Source organism: Phyllopteryx taeniolatus, chromosome 1 (genome assembly GCF_024500385.1).
Source record: "Phyllopteryx taeniolatus isolate TA_2022b chromosome 1, UOR_Ptae_1.2, whole genome shotgun sequence".
Lineage (NCBI taxonomy): Eukaryota > Metazoa > Chordata > Actinopteri > Syngnathiformes > Syngnathidae > Phyllopteryx > Phyllopteryx taeniolatus.
In genome coordinates this window covers 14,100,296-14,121,235 of record NC_084502.1, presented here as the reverse complement: position 1 = coordinate 14,121,235, position 20,940 = coordinate 14,100,296, and the positions used below count along the sequence as shown (strand labels likewise).

Here is a 20,940-nt window from a genome sequence, read left to right as displayed (position 1 = left end):
AACTGAGTGGTGTTACCTTAAAAGGAAGCTTTCTTTTTTGTTTCTCAGAATATCTGTCACACATGGTTTTCACACATCACCATTCCAATAGCAGCAAATGAGGAACTTTCATATACAGTTCACCAAATGTCACAATAAAGCCTGCGTCTAGTTCAAGGTGTTTTGATCAAGATAATGCTTTGCAACAACTTCTAGATTTCGTAATTATTTTCACATGGTTGGTAGATTAATTTTATCTACAAATAACGAATTTGTAGCTTTTTGTGTTTACACAATGGATTTGAATTAAAATGCAATATTCAATATAGGTCTAGACGTTCAGGTTTGATTCACAAAGTTTTGCAAAAAAAGAAAGAATAAGACATTTTAGCAGAGTACACCAGTTCTCAGTTTTTGGACAATTTACATACAGTGGTGCCTTGAGATACAAGTGACTCGATTTACAATTTTCTGAGATACGATCTGTCATTCGACCAATTCTTTGCTTTGACTTGCAAGTGCACACTCGAGATACAAGTGCTGTATGGTGGCGATGACTCAACTCACTTCAAAACAAGCAGCAGTTTGGCAGTTACAATTAGTGAACAATTATTCAAAAAAAGAGGCTCCAAGCTGTTTATTGCCATTCCCAACTGTATTCTACCGTCAAACTAAAAATAAAACAAAGAGAATTATGCTTTGTATATTTAAAACAACTACATAGCTTAGCAATTAAGTCGACTAGCTTAATGCTAACACTAAATAGCATCTACGTTGCGGTTTAACAATGTATTGAAAAGCAACTGGTGCAGCAAAATAAAAAAAAGAGTAACTGTACACACAGTCATATTTTGTTATCCTCTGCAAGGATTGACTAATATTAGTGCTGTACTGATGAGCTCAGACAGGAGTTGAGACAACTCAATGAACAGTATATCCATCTGTCTGTCTTATACTGCACCCAGGTGGCCAAGGTGGGCACACCAGAAGGAACAGTACAATGGCCATTCAATTGATGCAATGTGACAAAAATGACTAAATAATTTTTTAGTCTATTTAATTATGTAATTACTGTATGTTTTTATAAAGTGTTGATTGAAAAGTACAGAGAAGGTCAGAAGGAGCTACATTGTGTCTTTGTGGATCTAGTGAAAGCCTATGACAGAGTACCCAGAGAGGAACTGTGGTACTGCATGTGGATGTCTGGAGTGGCAGAGAAGTATGTTAGAATAATACATGACATGTACGAGGGCAGCAGAACAGTGGTGAGGTGTGCTATAGGTGACAGAGGAATTTAAGGTGGAGGTGGGACTGCATCAGGGATCAGCCCTGAGCCCCTTCCTGTTTGCAGTGGTGATGGATAGGCTGACAGATGAGGTTAGACTGGACATGTACGAGGGCAGCAGAACAGCGGTGAGGTGTGCTGAAGGTGTGACAGACGAATTTAAGGTGGAGGTGGGACTGCATCAGGGATCAGCCCTGAGCCCCTTCCTGTTTGCAGTGGTGATGGATAGGCTGACAGATGAGGTTAGACTGGAATCCCCGTGGACCATGATGTTTGCAGATGACATTGTGATCTGCAGTGAAAGCAGGGAGCAGGTGGAGGAACAGATAGAAAGATGGAGGCATGCACTGGAAAGGAGAGGAATGAAGATTAGCTGAAGTAAGAGAGAATATAGGTGCATGAATGAGAAGGGTGGTGGGGGAAGAGTGTGGCTACAGGGAGAAGAGATGGCAAGGGTGGAGGACTTTAAATACTTGGGGTCAACAGTCCAGAGCAATGGTGAATGTGGTCAGGAAGTGAAGAAACAGGTCCAAGCAGGTTAGAACGTGTGGAGGAAGGTGTCAGGTGTGTTATGGGACAGAAGAGTCTCTGCTAGGATGAAGGGCAAAGTTTACAAGACAGTGGTGAGGCCAGCCATGATGTACGATTAGAGACAGTGGCACTGACGAGACATCAGCAAGCACAGCTGGAGGTGGCGGAAATGAAGATGTTGCGTTTCGCTCTAGGAGTGACCAGGTTGGATAAAATTAGAAATGAGCTCATCAGAGGGACGGCCAAGGTTCGATGTTTTGGAGACAAAGTTAGAGAGAGCAGACTTCGATGGTTTGGACACGTCCAGAGGAGAAATAGTGAGTATATTGGAAGAAGGATGATGAGGATGGAGCTGCCAGGCAAGAGAGCTAGAGGATGACCAAAGAGAAGGTTGATGGATCTCGTGAGGGAAGACATGATGGCAGTTGGTGTTAGAGAGGAGGATGCAGGAGATAGGCTTACATGGAAAAGGATGACACGCTGTGGCGAACCCTAACGGGACTAGCCGAAAGGAAAAGAAGAAGAAGAAAATGGTGTATTATGGAGTGATATTTTTTTCTCATTACAACACTCAATACACATAATACAATTTTTTTTAGGCTTTATTTGGGGGTGGGGGGTGGGGGGGGGAGGCTGGAACGGATGGACTGCCTTTCCATTGATTCCAATAAAAAAAGATGCTTTTGAGATACGAGTGTTTTGTGCCATAACACTGCCGCCACAATGTTTGACACGTGACGTGGCATGCTTTGGATCTTGAACCTTCTCCATAATTTTTCCTTGCCATCATCCTGAACACAAATTGACCTTGGCTTTATCTCAACCATGGATGATTATTTGTTTTCTGTGAATGTCTAACATTGCTTTTCGGTTCTTGGATGATACCAGTGTTTTGCACCTTTTGATTGTAGATGTTTGTGATATTACCCTTACCTTGTCCATGCAGAATATTCTTGACTTCTTGATGTGAAACCACTCTGTCGCTGTCAAGCCACTGTAAATTGGTGAACTACAGGACTTTTGAATGGCCTTGTCAGCTGCCTGTCTCTTAAAGATGGCTGTAAACCTCTTAAATTAACATTGAAAGTCATAATCTTCATTACTAATCATTGATGTTGGTCTATAAAGGCACGGTCATTAAAAATGTGATCACTGTAAAAATACATCTGAACTTGACTTGATGCAATAGATACTGGAAAAAAATAAAATAAAATTTTGAATAAAACACATAAAAATGTGTGTATTAGGTATTCGTGTGTACTTATTCACACAGCTAGTAAAACACAGGTCGTTGGATAAGTGTGAATACGTGTAAATATCAAGGAAAGCTTGTGTGCAGGCATGAAGAGGGAAGGCAGGGAAAGGAGGATGTTGGTTACCGGAAGTTCTGCTTAATGCTGATAAAATGAACATTTGATTCGAAGGAAAGGAACTAACAAACTGTTGTGGTTGTGCTGGCATACAGCGAGGAGAAAGAGGCTAACTTAATTCTATTTTCTTCTGCAACAAGCGCAACTAACATGATAATTATACAACTAACCCTAAATAATCACACCACATGTATAAAAGATCACATCTTCAAGTTTATATTTTTTTTAACTATGCATTCATTATAAATTACATTTTTCAGCAAACGTTAATTAGTATATTTTCATTAATCACATACTGTGTGATGGTTCAAATTTCTACATTAGTTTAACAAATATATTTTCATCCTAGCTGAAACAGCAACCTTACACAATATAGTCGCAACACAGGATTTTTAGCAGTAAAGCTAAATTTGAAATCCATGGTTTAACTATATAAACATTGTGAACAATGATGGTTGCCCACAATGTTTTTTGAATTAAAATACTCTACAATAAAACAATGCTGCTGCCTTTACCATGATACAAACCTAAGTTTTATTTAAAACTCTAAACTGAAAATATCTTACAGTCAGGCCAAACTGTGATGTCATTTATAGACCGAGATAGAGGGAAAACCCCATTGGCTTGTTTTTTCCACTGCTTCCCAGAAGTAGGAGGTATAATAATTGGAGTTGGTTGAATGTAGGAGGGCAGTGAGAAAAAAAGATGAGTACAAGTAGACATAATGCTTTTCCACTTTCCACACAAAAAAAATGTCCCTGTCTTGTTTGGAAATTAAAAAGATGAAAATGATTTACTTTGGTGTTTGAATCAATGCATTGTTCAAAAATATTTGGACTTGTATTTACGTTGCACATTTACATTATTGTAGCATAAATAACAAATTTCAGACCAATGAAGGCACACTGGTTGGGAATCACTGCAATAGCTTACTAGTTTATCACAGCAATTTACCTGGGATCCATTTTGTGTTCTGATTTATATTTGGGAGACTCTTATTTCCAAGTGGAGCTCAAAACCTGCACAATATCGAAATGCCAAGAGAAATAAATGAATTAAATGTAATCAAGCTAGCAGGATACTGAGTGCTAGGCTGACCTGTGTTTTTCTGACTGGGTGACAGATAAAATAATTGTTTCATTTAGAAGGCAAATGCGAGTGTTTTAGCGTTTGAGTCACTTTTTCAAAATGATAAAAATGTCCAAGCATTTTTTTTTTTTAGGAAGAACTAAATTTGTTGCTCCACGCTTTTAGGAAAAAATGTTGCTCGGTTCGTCAGGAAAGATGTAAATCTAGCTAACTGGGTTAGCCAATGTGACTTCCTGCTTCAGGCTTCACAGGGAAAGCTACGTCAGCCAATAGGAAAGAGCCTCATTCACTGTACGTATGACGTGATCTCCGCTAGCTTTGCGAACGAGAAAGATGGATACTCCCATATTGGTAATGTAGCTTCTAATCTTTATTTGACATCGAAGCTGCGTCGAAGAAGCTTTCGTTTTTTGACTACGCCGTGTAATATTACGCCCAACATAGTGAGCCGAGATGGCGTTAGTTGGTTAGCTTTCCAAGGAGCCAAATGACACAAACTCTTGACTAGCTAGCTAGCCTCTGTGAGGTTCAGGTTAGCTTGGGCTTCGTGGGTTGGTGATGTGGAAGTGTCACGTTGAACCTTTAACCTTTACAACAGTACTGAGCTACAATTCACTATATATGGTATTTTTAAAGGCATGTTTTCTTCACTTAAGTGTTTTCGCAATGTTCTATTGTATCTGTATCTTGAATAATGCGGTAACATAAGCAGCTGGTGTTGGAATGGAAATCTAGTTTGTGTGCAACATTGTGTTATTTAATTTGAACAGGAACCCTCCCTGTACACCGTGAAAGCAATTCTCATTCTGGACAACGATGGAGACAGACTTTATGCCAAGGTATGGGAGAGTACATTTTCATTTAATGTTTAAACTTGTCATTTGTATGCCTCGTGTCTTGATTACCCCAATTACATTTATCCACAGTATTATGATGACACATACCCCACAGTGAAGGAACAGAAAGCGTTTGAGAAGAACATATTCAACAAAACACACAGGACAGACAGTAAGAGATTTCATATTAGTTGAACAAAAATATAAGCATGTTGAAAATATGTTTTGTGTGTGTGTGTGTGTGTCACAAGGTGAGATAGCATTACTGGAAGGCCTCACGGTTGTCTACAAGAGCAACATTGACCTCTTCTTTTATGTGATTGGAAGTTCACATGAAAATGAGGTATGCTGAACATGTTTGTGTACTATCACAATTACAATTCTTACCCAATAAGGAATGGCTCAATTTGCTTGTTTTGTTTTGCATTCAGTTGTGGTGTGCAAAAGAAAACCCATATTTAATGTGTTGTAACCAAATAATATTAGTAAAAACTTACATTCATTTTTGTAGTAATGATCTTTTTTTAAGTTCATCCATTTGCCATCCCGCTTATTATTAGAGACCAATAATGAAACTAATCTGGTATATCTACATCATTCTTTGTTGTTTTGTTTTCAAAAATGTAATTAAAAATGCAGTTGCCTCAATTCCATGTAAACATCTCCTTTTGACAATGCACAATTTTCAAATGAGGAATAACTCGAAAAGGGAATTTCTCTCCTTAAGTGTCAGTAATTTATTGGCTAAGGACACAAGGAAATAGTGGTGCATAATAGTTTAGATGGTGTTCCTCAAGAAAACGTAATATTGGCTGATAAAACTGAGTCTAATCAAAGCTTCATCTCAACAGCTTATGCTCATGGCTGTTCTGAACTGCCTTTTTGACTCTCTCAGTCAGATGTTGAGGTATGCTGTTAACATTTTTGTTGTAACATTACATTTTCTATTAATATTTCAGAAAAAAAGCGTAACTTTTTTTTCTCTGCTGAAACTACAGAAAAAATGTTGAGCGCAGGGCATTGTTGGACAATATGGAGGGGCTCTTCCTCGCTGTGGATGAAATTGTAGATGGAGGGTAAGTTAACTGTGAGCGTCTCAATCAGGTTTTTGCAGCTCCTCTGTTGAGATTGTTGTGGTGTTGAGTTACTGTTTGCTGCCTCCTGCAGGGTGATTCTCGAAAGTGACCCTCAGCAAGTTGTTCACCGTGTGGCCCTCAGAGTAAGCTCCTCCTCCTCCTCCTCCTCCTTTTGGTTTATTAAGACACATTGTACATTGTGTGAGTTTGACCAGAATCTAAAAAAATATATTGGTTCTTTTAGGGGGATGATGTGCCTTTGACTGAGCAGACCGTTACCCAGGTTGGTATCTCCTCTAAGTGTCACTTTTTCAAAAGTGGGCATTCACTAATTGATTGCAGATAAAAACAGATGAGCAAAAAAAAAAAAAAAAAAAAAAAGCAGACCCGGTGCTCCTGCACAGAAAAAAATGACTTCTTTACTAACTGGTCACTGGTTAGGTATCATTACAGTCTTGTTTTTAGGGTTTGAAGAGACTAGTCAATGTTCGACTTAACCACTGAGCAATGACGTTTATAGCTTGTAGTCGATCAATCGTTAGTCACATCATCGCTAAAATCAACAGGTGGTCGGTCAGCGCAACAAAATAGCAGCGGTGCCTCAAGCGTGTGGAAATATTTGACTAAAAATGAGACCGGTAGCACAGTCACCGAATGCCCATCTAAAAAGGCACCTGCTAACGCTAGCTGATGAACAGCTACTCACATCCACTATCTGTGAATTTACCAAACGTCCTCCTGTAACAGTTAAAAATATACTGTAGCGTCTGCTTTGTTGTCTGCTTAGATGACAAAACAAAGACAAGCGGTGGTCAATCAATGCCCTCAACATTGTGGAAATGGACGGTTAATGTCGCCAACAGCTAGTGTTTCGCTCAAGCCTTCATCCCGCAGACTCACGACAAGCTCTTCATCCTCCCCCCTCACCTGTCCAATCTTAAAGGGGAAGGAAACGCAAAATTTTTGGGGCAATAATAGATCCTATGTGCCCCTGCTAGTTTAAACACGGTATACTGATTAATATTACGTACGTGGAATAAGAAATAAACAGATAAATGAATCCATTTTCACTGATCCCATGCGGCAGCCATGTTGGGCAATATCGCCCTCAGCTGTTGACTCAAATTAACGTCACAGTTGCATTTGGTCATGTGACCAAACCTGGAAATCAGCATAGTGGGCTTCCCGTGTATGCTGTGAAAACTAGCAGAACTACAGGTTGATTGCATGATGGGTTGAACCCAAACTAATATTGTTTTGTATTCCATGAACGTAGGGCTGAATGATTGAACCTTTTCTGACTGAAATCGTGATTTCAGATGTGATTGCCAAAGCGGCTGTTTTTTAATTTTTTTTTTTTTTATAATTTTTTGCAGCGCTCCCGACTGATCAATTACTGTCAACTACTGTACGCATAGTATCCCGCCAAGCTCACCAATCAGAAGAGACCTGCCACTCGTGGCCAGGTCACACAAACCAATCAGCTCTAAGATGAATGATTCCGCGAGTTGTCTGTTTCCTAGCTAGTCGCTTAAAAAAAAAAAAAAAAAAAAAAAGAATAGGCGCTAGAGGGTCGGAAAAGTCACCAACTTGGCAACACTGACTGCGCTTTTGTAAACTAGCTCGTCTCTGTTCGCATGTTGAAACAGTGTATGTCAGTGAGGATGCGCTTTAAACTATGGAAGCTGGTTAAAAAAAAAAAAATTTAAAAGCAAATTTATTCTGAGGAATGAACCCCCATTAGCTAATCATTCATGTCTTGCATGTTTCTGTTAGCGCACAAGATGCTGTTCTAAAACAGTGTTTACTTCCCAGGTTCTCCAGTCTGCTAAAGAACAGATCAAGTGGTCGCTTCTACGGTAGTCGCAGCAGAAGAGCCACTTGCTGCACGGCTCGGTCGTCATGGCACTGATCCACATCCTCCTTTTCCTCTTCTGCAATCACTGCTGTGAGCTGGCCAATCTTGTCACACCTCATTCAACTGTTCTCTCCTTTTTAAAAATCCTCTCTGTACAGCTCGCTGTGTGGCACGTAGAATAGCGGGATCAATGAAGGTCTACATTCCCGTATCTGGGCTGAACTGCTCTCTTTGTATTTTTTCATGATGAAAACCAGCAGATCTCTCCATGATCCTTGTCAACCCAGCTGGTGACAACATTCCATGCATCCCATTTTGTTCTTATTATTCGTTGATCTTTTGTACTGTAATGTCATCACTGGTTACAGGTTTATTTCATTTTGCCTTCTTTTGTCATCAGACAATTTCAATAAAAGTTTGTTGATGCGAGCTAACATTTTATTATCGCAAATTGTGTAGTTGTTTTGAACAAAACCTCATTTTATGCCCATAATGATGTGAGCCATTAAACTAGATTGGCACTACCAGAGCTCCCGCGAGTGGCTTTTGTCCTTCACACTTGATAAAAGCAAGAGCTCCATCTGCTGTTTTTTTCATCACAATGCAACAGTTGCGTTTCACTGGAGACTGCTTCTTTCATCCTGCCGTGATCAGACGACTTTTCAGTGTTGTGATGTGTGCACATATACGCTTGGATTGATTCATTCCTCCTATTTCGCCACTATGCATGACAAATCGTAGTCATCCATGATTGCGCCTCCATCTTCACACTCTATATCCATACACTCATTTTAGTGTAAATGAAGGATAACCCGTAGAGTGAAATGGATTAAGAATGGGCGCAACAGCATGTAATTATGTTATGAATATTATAGAGGATGGGTGAAATGATTATATGCATTCTTCCAAAAAGGTATCCACATATTGCATGCTGATGTCTTGCAGTAATGTGTAACGGTTTGCCACAAATTTGCAACCATGGTAGTCAGCATGTTATTAAAATGAATTCTTGCCGTCTCTGTGTTCACAAACTGTTACCTAGAAATTGTTACTGACAGGTTTCAACATGTCCTTTGACAGAATCAAAGAAAAGCATATAGCTAGTAGTTAAGGCAATTTTTTGTAACTGGGAATATTTTCTATATCTGGTAATTTGGTCTAGACGTCTAAGTATAAAACAAATGCGTAATGCGCGTGAGAGTTAACCAAAGAGCATCTAAAACATTTGTAATGTTTGACTGCAAAAAGTAATAAATGTGAGAAATAAAACTTTATGGCCCAAAGGAAAACTGTTGTAACTCTTCCACTGGTTAAAAGGATCAAATAAAGTTGGCATTCCCCCTCAGTGAAATTGTATATAATTGATTGGAGCTAACAGTCTGGATCAGTATGGATGTCAGAACATATTGTTCACTTCATAGCTTTCCCTCATGTCAAAGACAGAGACACTATTACACGGAAGGTCTTAAAAATAAAGAGAGTGAGACATTTCTTTTGTGTATACAATTACAACAGAAACAATAACAAATATAAACACAGGAGAGGATAAGTGTTTAATAGAAAAACAGACCAGCAAGATCCCATATTGAACCACTCATTTAATGGTGTGTGTTGAAGACCGCAAGGGTTGCGCCCAATTTGTCCACTAGAGGACACTCACACGTTCACTATTGCTTTAACAGAGTTTAAAAAAATATGACTGGCATTTAGGCTGAATGTTCTGCTTTTATGTACAAGTATATGAAAACGTAAACAAAACAGAGCCATCCCCTTTGCTTTAGTCCCATAGTTTCTGTCATATGTTTTGTTTCACTGAAGTTATAATAAATTTGTGACCAAGTAATTAGGGGTGGGACTTTAACGCATTAATTACGATTAATTAAATAGAAACAAATGAAGTTGTTAAAAAACATTTACGGATTTTATTCGCATGTTGTATTCCAAACAACGCAGAAACTTTTGTCAGTGCAAGATTTCCTGGTACACTGATTACACTGACGCAAACCTCTGAGCTCAGGTACCAAAATGGAAAAATTGCAGGAAACAGCGTTGCTACGACTGATGGGAGGCAAATTAATGTTTTTTTTTTTTGTTTAAACTACCCGATGGAAGCCTTGATAAGCGTGGTTTTGTGCAATTTGTGCAAAAGGAGTTTTCATACTACCAAAGCACATCCAACAAGTGATCTCACTTTTCTACTGCCACGCAGAAACTATTTAAAGTTAAACTGGTACTTTAACTTTGTTTAACTTTGGCAAAGGATATTTTCTATTAGCTTTTAAACTTTTTTTTTTAAATTGAAATGGAATTAAGTACATTTTTACCAGAGTTAACAATATTCCTCCTGTTTGTGTCAATTCTTTTGATTCAGTCGCCGTTTAAATTAAACCATATTGCTTTTTATCAAATGTTGTTATACAGTTGAAATATGATTCATTGAGATTAATTAATTACAAAGCCTCTCTTTATTTATTATTATATATTAGATTGTTTGAATGGAGTCCCACCCCTAGTAATTATATCTATATATATATATATATATATACATCTCCATCCATCCATCCATTTTCTGTACCGCTTCTCCTCACTAGGGTCACAGGCGTGCTGGAGCCTATCTCGCCCAGCTATCTTCGGGCGAGAGGCGGGGTACACCGTGAACTGGTCACCAGCCAATCGCAGGGCACATATAAACAAACTTCCATTCGGACGCATATCCACACGTCCGGGCAATTTAGAGTTTTCAATCAACCTTTTTTGGGATGTGGGAGGAAACCGGAGTACCCGGAGAAAACCCACGCAGGCACGGGGAGAACATGCAAACTCCACACAGGCGGGGCCGGAATTTGTTCACTGTGCCGCCATATGTGATTGTATATGTTTTTATATATATATATATTCCTGTATGTCATCAGTATTGCCAGAGCAATGTGTGCCGATCACAGGGAGCAATGCAGGGTGTTGTGTTGTGCAGCTGAAGGCAACACAAAGGCCCAGATGCACGCCCATGGCTTGATGTTTTTGCGCCACAGAAATAAGTAGTCAATGAAAGTCTTATCGGCTTTGACCTGTGGGTGCTTATTACCTCCTTGGCTTGCTTCCAGTCTGATTCTGAACCTTGAATGAGAGGCTCTTTATGAGCTGCAATGAAAGCATGAATGGACGCTATGTTGCTACTACATACTAAGTGTTTTACTGGAGAAGGAGCCGTACGAGGGGAGAGCTAATCATTCTAAATGGACTCCATTATTGCACTGGTTTACGGCTATCACATCAGTTTGCGGGTAGAACGAGGACAGCTTACTTCCCTGTATATGAAGGCGGTGACATGAAGGTTAGGAGAGCAGTAAATGTGATTAGATGAAATCCTGGATCATGCTTCACCTAAAAGTTCCCGCTGCTTCTTTTGACTCATCTAGATTAGCTTTGCAGCACCACTGGGAGCTGCAACGACTTGCTTCCATCCGCTAATTGCAGTTGCAGTATCGTTTAAAAAAAAAAAAATAATAATAATAATTAAACAAAACAAAAAAAAACAGCACGATAATTTCTTTTAATTACAGAAGAAAGGGTAGGACAGTTTGAAACATCATGGCTTGACACGCTGTACATAACCATGCAGTAAACTTGTCAGAGACCTGCTAGAACCTTGCACATGATCGATACATCCAAAGTCCCTCTCTTTCTTTTGCGTGTGTGTGTGTGTGTGTGTGCGTGTGCTCGCACACTGTGTGAATTAGTCAATAAATTACAATCATCGCTAAGCTGAAAGTCTTTACGTCATAGTCAATGAGCCTGAGCACCCAACTAATGGCATGGCCTGCGCAAGAGAAATAGCACTGAGCAAAACAATGATGCTATTTTGGAACTAATGCACTAAATATATGAAAGAAATTGCCATTATATTGGCTGAGCAGGACAAAGAGCAGGAACCTCATGATATTTAATGGAGCACCGTATTAAAATTAACAAGGCTATTTTATGCTCCGACATTTCCGTCTAGTATGTAACACATCCACATAAAGATACTAACAAAGAAAAACACAAAACGAGGTGAAGTACGTGAAAATAAACAGGAATCTAATGCCAATAAATAGCTTTTTATTTTTTTTCCAAAAATAAAATAAGAAGGTCAAAGGTTATGCTAGAGCACATGTGCTTATGCATGTGTACTTGTGCAGGAGGATGATGAGGAGGACGAGGAAGAGGAATGGGCCCGGGCCTGCATGCAGCAACTCTGCATCCTGACGTGGTTTATGGCCCCCGCTGGCCTTTCTAGGTCTCTTTATGGAATCCCATAGAACAGAGAATCACGACGATCCTGGAAAAGCCGGCCAAAAACAACACCTTCACCGCTGCACTTTTGCCTGCCTTCACCATAATTCAGCAAGCTGTTTATGCTCCCGACGAAAAAAAAGAGCATTCATTGTAATGACAAAAATGACTGTAAATTTTGATGCTAATGTTTATTTTTTTGTTGACGTCAGATAAAACTGTCAGCGTGAGTGTGGTTGGTTTATTGGATGTCGTTACAGGTTGGTGGAAAAAAAAAAAATGGTGGGCTTTGTTAAGTTACAGCTTTTTCCCTCCCTCCCCTTTTGGACTGGAATAGCATTGCCTTTGCAAGATCAGTTATTTTATGATACTTGTAAGATTTATTACATAAAAATGTCCAACTTTGATAGGAAAATTAAAGTGGTCCACCAAGGGCATTGTTAATCCCGGAGATATTCAACGTGATGCGTTTCGCCCTTCATTTTCCCCACATTTTCCTTTTCCCAACGCAGCACATTCCAGAATGCATGCTTCTGTAATGGTTTCATTGTGTATGCAAAACTACTCAACACTAGATCTGTTTAGATGGAACTGGCCAAATATGACCTTCAAGCCTTGCTTCCCAAGTTTCCATTGGCAAGTATATATGATCACACATACAACTGGGGCACATCTGGAATGGACCTTGCCCCTCCTGACCCCACCTTCCCAGACATCCCCCCCGCACTCTACAGGCCGTAATCCTGATGTTGCTGTGTCATGACTGCTCGGGATTCCTGGGTTATTGCTGTTATCAAACAGTCAACACCTTTGGACCAGTGATGATGCAAAACAGTACTAAAGAAGGACGATCAGTCATTTTCATTGCAGACAGACAACATAACACACACACGCACGATTGGAACCGTAAAAGCTTTACGAGGGTTTCTCAAGTCAGTCCCCCCCCTGCCCCCCAGGCGTGTTTAGTCTTGTTTTATGCAGAATAAAAATCTTCCATGAGCCCTTTGCTTTTTTGACCAGAATCTGCATGTATTTTTGCAGCAGGCGCTAAAGAATGTAAAGAGGAGCATATAGTGTGAGCCCCCTATTTGCCCCTCCCTCCTTCTGTCATCTGCTCACTTTCTCCCCTCCCTTCCCCCTCCTCGTGGATTCCCCAACCACACCACAACACTGTTAACAGAGACGGCCATGACAGATTTACAACCATCGTCTTTCCATTGGCCGCCAGGGTGACAGCTGTGATTTAACGCGTTCCTCTCATTGGCCAAAAACGGACAGCTTAATTTATGGCTGCACTGAGATTTGATGCCTCCTGCCTTTGAAGTGAGTTACAGCTCAGTGGCTTATAGGACACAGAAACGGTGTCAGGTTGCAATCGTAAAGTCTTACCCTGAAGGGAGGTGGTGCTCCAGCATAGCTCTGACGTCATAAGGGGGACAAGAGACCTTGTGAGCCGGGAGAAAGAATAGAAAAATGTGCGATGGGCTTGGAGAAGGCGAGATGTCCGTCCAAAAAAAAAACCTCTGAGGGACGATTTCACACAAAGCATCAACATTGGATTTCAATCTGAATGACGCGTACATAGCCACCCATTTCATAAATCTTAAGACGAGCACACTTTTTCTGTTTCAGGTGCTCAAATACTGAGTGCCACGCAACACAATCATCCGTCTGCCTGACAGGGCATCCTCACAAGAGCAGGCCTTGTAACAACCTTGACCCATGGAAATTTCCATGGGTAAATAGCATGGCTGCCCCTGCCCTGTCTATCAACCCGCCGGGTGAATTCACTTAGCGTTTCCCTTGGATATCACATCCTTCGCTTTGCTATTTCACATTACACGTAAGGTCATCCGCTCCAGTGTGCTGCCACATAAAGACAATTTAAAAAAAAAAAAACAGTTCTTCACAAAATAGGTGTACAACAGGGTCCATTTCTGTCCCCCATGTATAAATTATACTAATATACCCCATAATAGGCTCTTTATGAGACTTCGAGGTAACTGGGATGTTGTTCCTAAACTGTGAAAGATGCTGCCACCACCTTGCTTCACTGTTGGGACTGTATTGGACAGGTGATGAGCAGTGCCTGGTCTTCTCCACACATGCCGTTTAGAATTAAGGGAAAACAGGCCTCATCAAACCAGATAATCTTATTTCTCACAATCTTGGAGTCCTTCAGGTGTTTTTTTTTTATTTTTATTTTTTAAGCAAACTCCAAGCGGGCTTTCATGTGTCTTGGACTGAGGATGACTAAGCGATGGTTGACTTACAAGAACTTTCTCCCATCTCCCGACTGCATCTCTGGAGCTCAGCCACAGTGATCTTTGGGTTCTTCTTTACCTCTCTCACCAAGGCTATTCTCCCCCGATTGCTCAGTTTGCCCAGACGGGCAGCTCTAGGAAGGGTTCTGGTCATCCCAAACGTCTTCCATTTAAGGATTATGGAGGCCACTGAGTGCAGCAGAATTTTTTTTGTAACCTTAGCCAGATGTGTGCCTTGCCACAATTCTGTCTCTGAGCTCTTCAGGCAGTTCCTTTGACCGCCATGATTCTCGTTTGCTCTGACATGCACTGTGAGCTGTAAGGTCTTATATAGACAGGTGTGTGGCTGTCCTAATCAAGACAGGTGTGTGGCTGTGACCCTTTGTCACAGCAAAGGGTCTGAATACTTATGACTGTGTGATATTTCAGTTTTTCTTTTTTAATAAATCTGCAAAAATTTCAACAATTCTGTTCCCCCCCCCCTTCCTGTCAATATGGGGTGCTGTATGTACATTAATGAGGAGGAAAAATGAACTTAAATGATTTTAGCTAATGGCTGCAATATAACAAAGATTGAAAAATTTAAGGGGGTCTGAATACTTTCCATACCCACTGTATATTCCAGCCATCGGAGGCTTTCAGTGGATATATTTGTGCACCTGAAACACGTAATTATGTGTCGGCATGAGACAGATGCCAGATGAAGTGCATCAATTTTTCCAGGTCATAGTCGGGGTATTTAATTGACATTTGACAGTTGAGCGGGGCATATTTCAGGCCATTCAGTTGACATGCCCACACCGTTCAACAGCAGAGACAACAACTTGATTTTCCATGATTTTGAAACCTCCTTTTATAGACTTAGTGATAGTTTTCCTCATTCAAATTTGCTAGGGTTGCTATTAACCCTCTTCTCTGTGGTGTGTCAGATTTAGAGGACGTTTACTTTCACTTTACAGGGACTTAAAAAAAAATGCACATGCAATATAATGGTCTGTTTCCTCTGTAATGAGTGTCTTGACTCATGACAGTTAAATTTTTTTTGTCAATAATATGAAGCGTTAAGTAGCTACCGTGCAAAACATCTGCCTCAAACATTATTATTACGAAAGTTCATATTTCAAACACCAGACAAATGTTTTTTTTTTTTTTTATGTGTTTTAAAAAAAATTATATTCTAATCAATATGCAAGTAGGGCTGTGTTAAAAGTGGGCTTGTGATTACTTCTTTGCCATCCAAAAGGGAATGACACGTACACGTAATTTACAGTTATACAGTATGTGGCCGAGTTAAACTATTTGAAAAAGTGTGAGAACCAGATGCATAAAATGACAATGTTTTTCATATTTCAACCTTGATGTCAGGCAGCCATCCCTTTAAGCGATTTAAGTACACAAATGCTGTACGGGTAATTGGTCCACTCCCCCGTCACAATGACGTCACACGTACTTCCGGTTGGCCGAAGGTCAAGCGATCACCAAATGCAACACTAGAAAAAAATACCCTGATGTCATTTGACCAACACAGAGCGATTGAGAAAACAGGGTCAATGACTTGAGTCTTCTTCTCTACAGCCGTACCTTGACTATGTGAAGTGCCAGACAATTTTTTTTTAATGTTAGGTTAATTGCTTATGCCGGCTGTAAGTATCATTTCAACAGGTAAGCTGATTCTAAAATAGACGTGGTGGCGGTGGTAGACATACTGCAAAACTATTGGAACGGTCAGGTCAATTCCTTTGTTTTTGTTGTATACTGAAGGCATTTGGGTTTCAGATCAAAAGATGAATATGAGAAAAAAGTTCTGAATTCCAGCTATTAATTCATGGTATTTACATCTAGATGTGTTAAACAACTCTGGACATAGCACCTTTTGTTTGAAACCACCCACTTTTCAAATGAGCTAAAGTATTGGAACGTGACTGATGGGTGTTTCTTGTTGCTTAGGTGTTGCCTTTTGGATTGATTGCTTAAACATTAGATAGTGCTTGTCTTTGGCTTTCACCTGTGAAAACTGCATTTGCTGTTAAGCAAACATGAAGTCCAGAGAGCTGTCTATGGGAGAAAAGCAAACCATTTTGAAGCTGAGAGAAGAGGGAAAATCGATCAGAGCTATTGCACAAACATTGGGCATAGCCAATACAACAATTTGGAATGTCCCGAAAAAAAAAAAAAACAACAACTACTAGTGTACTTAGCAACAGACATCGAACAGGTCGGCCAAGGGTATCAACAGCAGTTGATGACAGAAACATTGTGAGAGCTGTGAAGAAACACCCAAAGACAATAGTCAGTGACATCACTGCCAACCTCCACAGGGCAGGGGTGAAGGTATCACAATCCACTGTTCGAAGAAGACTTTGACAGAAAACATATACAGGCAATACCACAAGATGCAAACCACTCATCAGCAAAAAGAATCGGAAGGCCAGATTGGATTTTGCAAAGAAGTACAGAGCTGAGCCACAAATGTTTTGGAACAAAGTTTTATGAATTGATGAGACCAAGATTAATCTCTACCAGAGTGATGGAAAGGCCAAAGTATGGAGAAAGAAAGGATCTGCTTATGATCCATAACACACGAGCTCATCTGTGAAGCTTGGTGGAGCTAATATCATGGCTTGGGCTTGCGTGGCTGCTTCTGGAATAGGCTCACTAGTCCTTATTGATGATGTAACTCATGATGGTAGTGGCAGAATGAATTCTGAAGTCTCCAAAACCATTTTTTCTAGCAATTTACAGAAAAATGCATCCGAACTAATCGGGAGAAGCTTCATCATGCAACAAGACAATGACCCAAAACACACAGCCAACACAACAAATGACTTCATCAGGGGGAAAGAGTGGAAGGTCTTAGACTGGCCAAGTCACTCACCGGACCTTAACCCAATAGAGCATGCATTTTACCTCCTGAAGAGGAAACTGAAGAAAAAAACTCCCAGAAACAAACAAGAACTGAAAGAGGCTGCAGTAAAGGCCTGGAAAAGCATTTCAAATGAAGGATGCAACAGTCTGGTGAAGTCAACAGGTCACAGGCTTGATGCAGTTATTGCAAGTAAGGGTTATGCCACCAAATATGAAATGTTATTCACATTAAGTTAATTTAACAATGTCTGTTCCAATACTTTTGCTCACTTGAAAAGTGGGTGGCTTTATTCATTCAAATACTCAAGAGTACTACACAATACAAACACAAAGAACCATCAAAAAGGTGTAATATTTTTGTACTTTGTTGAGTTACTGTAGGAGTTGTAGTAAATACACGTGGACGTAACAGCAGTTCCATTGCTTGTTGAGGGGGAACAGTCCGCAGATGCCTGATGTGGGTTGTTTGTGGAGTCTCCTTGATATGAAATTAAAAATTTTCAAATTTCACACTGTGGCCTTGAATTATTAATTTTAAAATGTGTCCAAATTTGATGTTCACTTTAGCTGCGTGAAGTGTCGGACCACATAGCAATGCTCTCTTGCACTCTCATGTGTCTCCCTCACTCCAGTTTGTGTGCTTACTGTGGTGCGTCTGTCACCCCCCCACCTCATTCTGCTTAGTGTGGACACACAGACGCGGCCACACAGTTTGATCAATCACATGCAGCTTTAACAGAAAAAAAGACAACAAATCGGCTCCCAATCAGGCAATTTTTTTTCCTCGTCATGTATGAGGACTCTCACATTATAAAAATTGATTAAGATGTTTAAAAATGAGTATGTTTGTACCCTATTTTCATTGTATTGTAAAGCTACATCCAGAAGTATTTGAACACGTGATTATGATTTTGCTTTTAAACAGCACCATAGTAGATTTGAATTCAACAATTCAGATGTGATTGGATTGTAGACATTTTAGATTAAGAGATTAAAAAATTGATTGTGTGCAGAATATTTCAAGTTTCTGCAGCAATATAAATTTAGACATTTGACACAAATACAGGTATAACCATGCATTATTTCTAATCCTAGACCATGAAACATATTGTGAGCTCATCACTCACTCACTGCTTGTTTTTGGATGTTGCTGCCATCAGCGTTGTTTTCAGTTAGTGGAAACAAATTAGTGGGTTGAGTTCAGGCCACTGAAGATTATTCCATTTATTTTCTTTCCATAAACTTAAGTTTAAAGTGCTTTTCTTAAAAAAAATAAATAAACAAAAGACTTCACAACCCCAACAGAATTTGAGAATATTCTGGAGCCTCTATGATACAGTTCATGTTTACGCGGTTTACAATCAGCAGCAAACTATTGGAAATGTTTAAAAAACAACAACAAAACGATTAACTTTCACTGGGAATGGGGGAAAATTATAGGATCAAAATGAATGATGAACAAAACAGACAGAGCAACTCAAGACTTTTTGTTTTTTAAACCGATGGACGGAATATTTTTCAATGACCAAGTCACTGGCCTGATCTCAAGCCAATAGAGCATGTTTTTCACTTACTGAAGAAAAAAGTGAAAGCAGGAAGCACTGCTTAAAAGCAGCAGGTCAAGATGACAACAGTGAAGGCCAAGCAAAGCACCTGTGGGGTGGAAAAAAATTACATTTGGTGATGTCCAAGGTCTTAGAATTCAGGAGGTTTTTGACAGAAAAGGACTTCATCCCATTATTATAAGTTATGGTTATGCATCTTTTTCCAAATAATTTTGAACCTCCAAAGATTGACGTACTTTGCATAAAATGTAATCCCTAAATGGTAACTGAATTATATTTTGGGGGGAAACCGATGAGTCTACATTAAAAGAAGAAAGTCTACAGTTTTATTTCAAATATATTTATTATGTTTGCGTATACAAGTATAATCATAAAACTAAATATCTTTGGACTAACAGCTCTTTAAAGTCCCTGTAAAGTGAAACTAAATGTCTTAATTTGACACAGAAATGAGTGTTACTAACCCTGCCAAATTTTAATGGTTAAAAAAAAAACATTTAATTAAATAAATCACTTTTATAAAGTGAGGCTTCAAAATCATGAAAAGATTAAGCTGTGGTCTCCGCTCTCTGATGCTGAGGGTATGTCCACTGAATATGCTGAAACCACGCCTCCTCTCATCTTATGACCGTCAATAAAATACCACATATCTTTATTATGCCTACATGTCTTTACATGTTTGACCTGCGAAAACATTTTCACTTAAAGTCTGCGGGGGCTGGAATACTTCCCACCTGGTTGTCGCAGGGCATTCAACATTCAATCAAAAGCGCACTGACTTATATTTTTGTGATGGTCTACTTCAGTCGCTTTCGGCCGTGTCGGACGGGGCGCAGAAGGTCTAAGTAACTCGCAATTGCGCAGGTTAACCACTGATGCAAACGATGGCTCCTAAATTCTTAAATGGTGGGGGAGGGGAGATACATGGCCGAGCCGAAGTGCGTCACTAGGCACCGTTTTAGCCATGGCCAAAAATCAGGAAAACTGAAATGGTGAAAAACAGTTTAATGCTAGCTGGTCCACAATTGAGGACTACATAGTCCTCAGTCTTTGCACAGCAATAATCTCCAAACATGAAATGTATTTTTGAATTCACTCTGAAGCGTCTTTAGATAAACGCGCCTTGCTGAAACACAACATATACTGCAAACTAAGCTATGCAGTCAACATGATGCAAATAGCAGCGTTTTACAAAGACACGTTCTTACTTGACTGTGCTCTAATATTGTACCAGTGAATAGCTCGTGCTTTGCGCCTTTGGTTATAATGTGGGCCACAATTGAACCGCATCCATAATTGATCTCTGAATAATAACCCAGAGTATTAGAGAATATTACAATATTTGGTAATCGTAAATAAATAATGCATTCACACTCTTTGTGCTGAAGGTTTGACAAGAGTTTATGAAAAATCTCTCAGGAATTTTAAATTACTGTGGCAGCTAATTTTCTTTGCATTCATGCAGAATGCCTTGACAATAAAATGCAAACCACATGTTGGAGGGAAGGCTTTCAACTATTTCAGCAGTTGTGGAAAAAAAAAAAACGGCTGTTGTATTGCAATGACATTTCATGTGTGTGTTTGTTTGGATTTTAGACTGTGAGGTGCGAAGGGAACTCTGGGAAACCCACACAGGGAAATTGAAATTTTAATGATAAGCAGAATGGAGGAGCTTAAATATCATCACTAATTAACACAGCGAGGTGAGCTGTCACAGGGCTGATGGATGCGTGCTCCAACCACATACTCTACGATTAATCAAAGCTCTCGATGAAAAGGTTGCCCCGCACCTTGGGCAAGGGAGATAGTCGCAGCTATGACTGGGATGCTTTCAGTCATCTGCATCTTTGTGATCCATTTTATGGGGGCGCATTCAAATAGATGTGGTGCTGAGAGGGGCTTGTTTCTGCGAATCTGACACACACACACACACACAACCACACAGACAGA

At 39.8% G+C, this 20,940-nt stretch overlaps 2 protein-coding genes across 4 annotated transcripts in view; one reads left to right on the top strand and one right to left on the bottom strand.

Moving 5' to 3' along the window:
• The first annotated feature begins 4,481 nt into the window (after positions 1 to 4,481).
• Positions 4,482 to 8,553, top strand: copz1 (COPI coat complex subunit zeta 1). Of its 3 annotated transcripts, none has more exons than XM_061773863.1 (9): positions 4,482 to 4,605; positions 5,025 to 5,093; positions 5,181 to 5,262; positions 5,342 to 5,433; positions 5,942 to 5,997; positions 6,089 to 6,166; positions 6,258 to 6,309; positions 6,411 to 6,449; positions 7,982 to 8,553. In XM_061773863.1, exons 1-9 carry the CDS (start codon positions 4,588 to 4,590, stop codon positions 8,027 to 8,029), a joined length of 534 nt encoding a protein of 177 aa, XP_061629847.1. In that variant the 5' UTR covers positions 4,482 to 4,587; the 3' UTR covers positions 8,030 to 8,553. The 3 variants fall into 3 exon arrangements, with proteins under 3 accessions (XP_061629847.1, XP_061629838.1, XP_061629829.1); XM_061773854.1 differs by lacking the exon at positions 4,482 to 4,605 and adding an exon at positions 4,632 to 4,878; XM_061773845.1 differs by lacking the exon at positions 4,482 to 4,605 and adding an exon at positions 4,633 to 4,890.
• Positions 8,554 to 9,556: 1,003 nt separating this feature from the next.
• Positions 9,557 to 20,940, bottom strand: part of znf740b (zinc finger protein 740b) — a 29,739-nt gene continuing 18,355 nt past the window's right edge. Inside the window, exon 7 of the mRNA XM_061773832.1 lies at positions 9,557 to 12,342. Within this exon, the coding sequence (XP_061629816.1) occupies positions 12,307 to 12,342 (36 nt within the window). The 3' untranslated portion in view covers positions 9,557 to 12,306. The remainder of the gene's footprint in view (positions 12,343 to 20,940) is intronic.

Bases quoted from the DNA above. Each gene is read 5' to 3' on its own strand.
- copz1 (XM_061773845.1), top strand. From the start codon at position 4,813: ATGTGGAAGTGTCACGTTGAACCTTTAACCTTTACAACAGTACTGAGC. The intron at 5,998-6,088 runs GTATGCTGTTAA...CTGAAACTACAG, and splicing joins TCTCTCAGTCAGATGTTGAG to AAAAAATGTTGAGCGCAGGG. The intron at 6,450-7,981 runs GTTGGTATCTCC...TTTACTTCCCAG, and splicing joins CTGAGCAGACCGTTACCCAG to GTTCTCCAGTCTGCTAAAGA.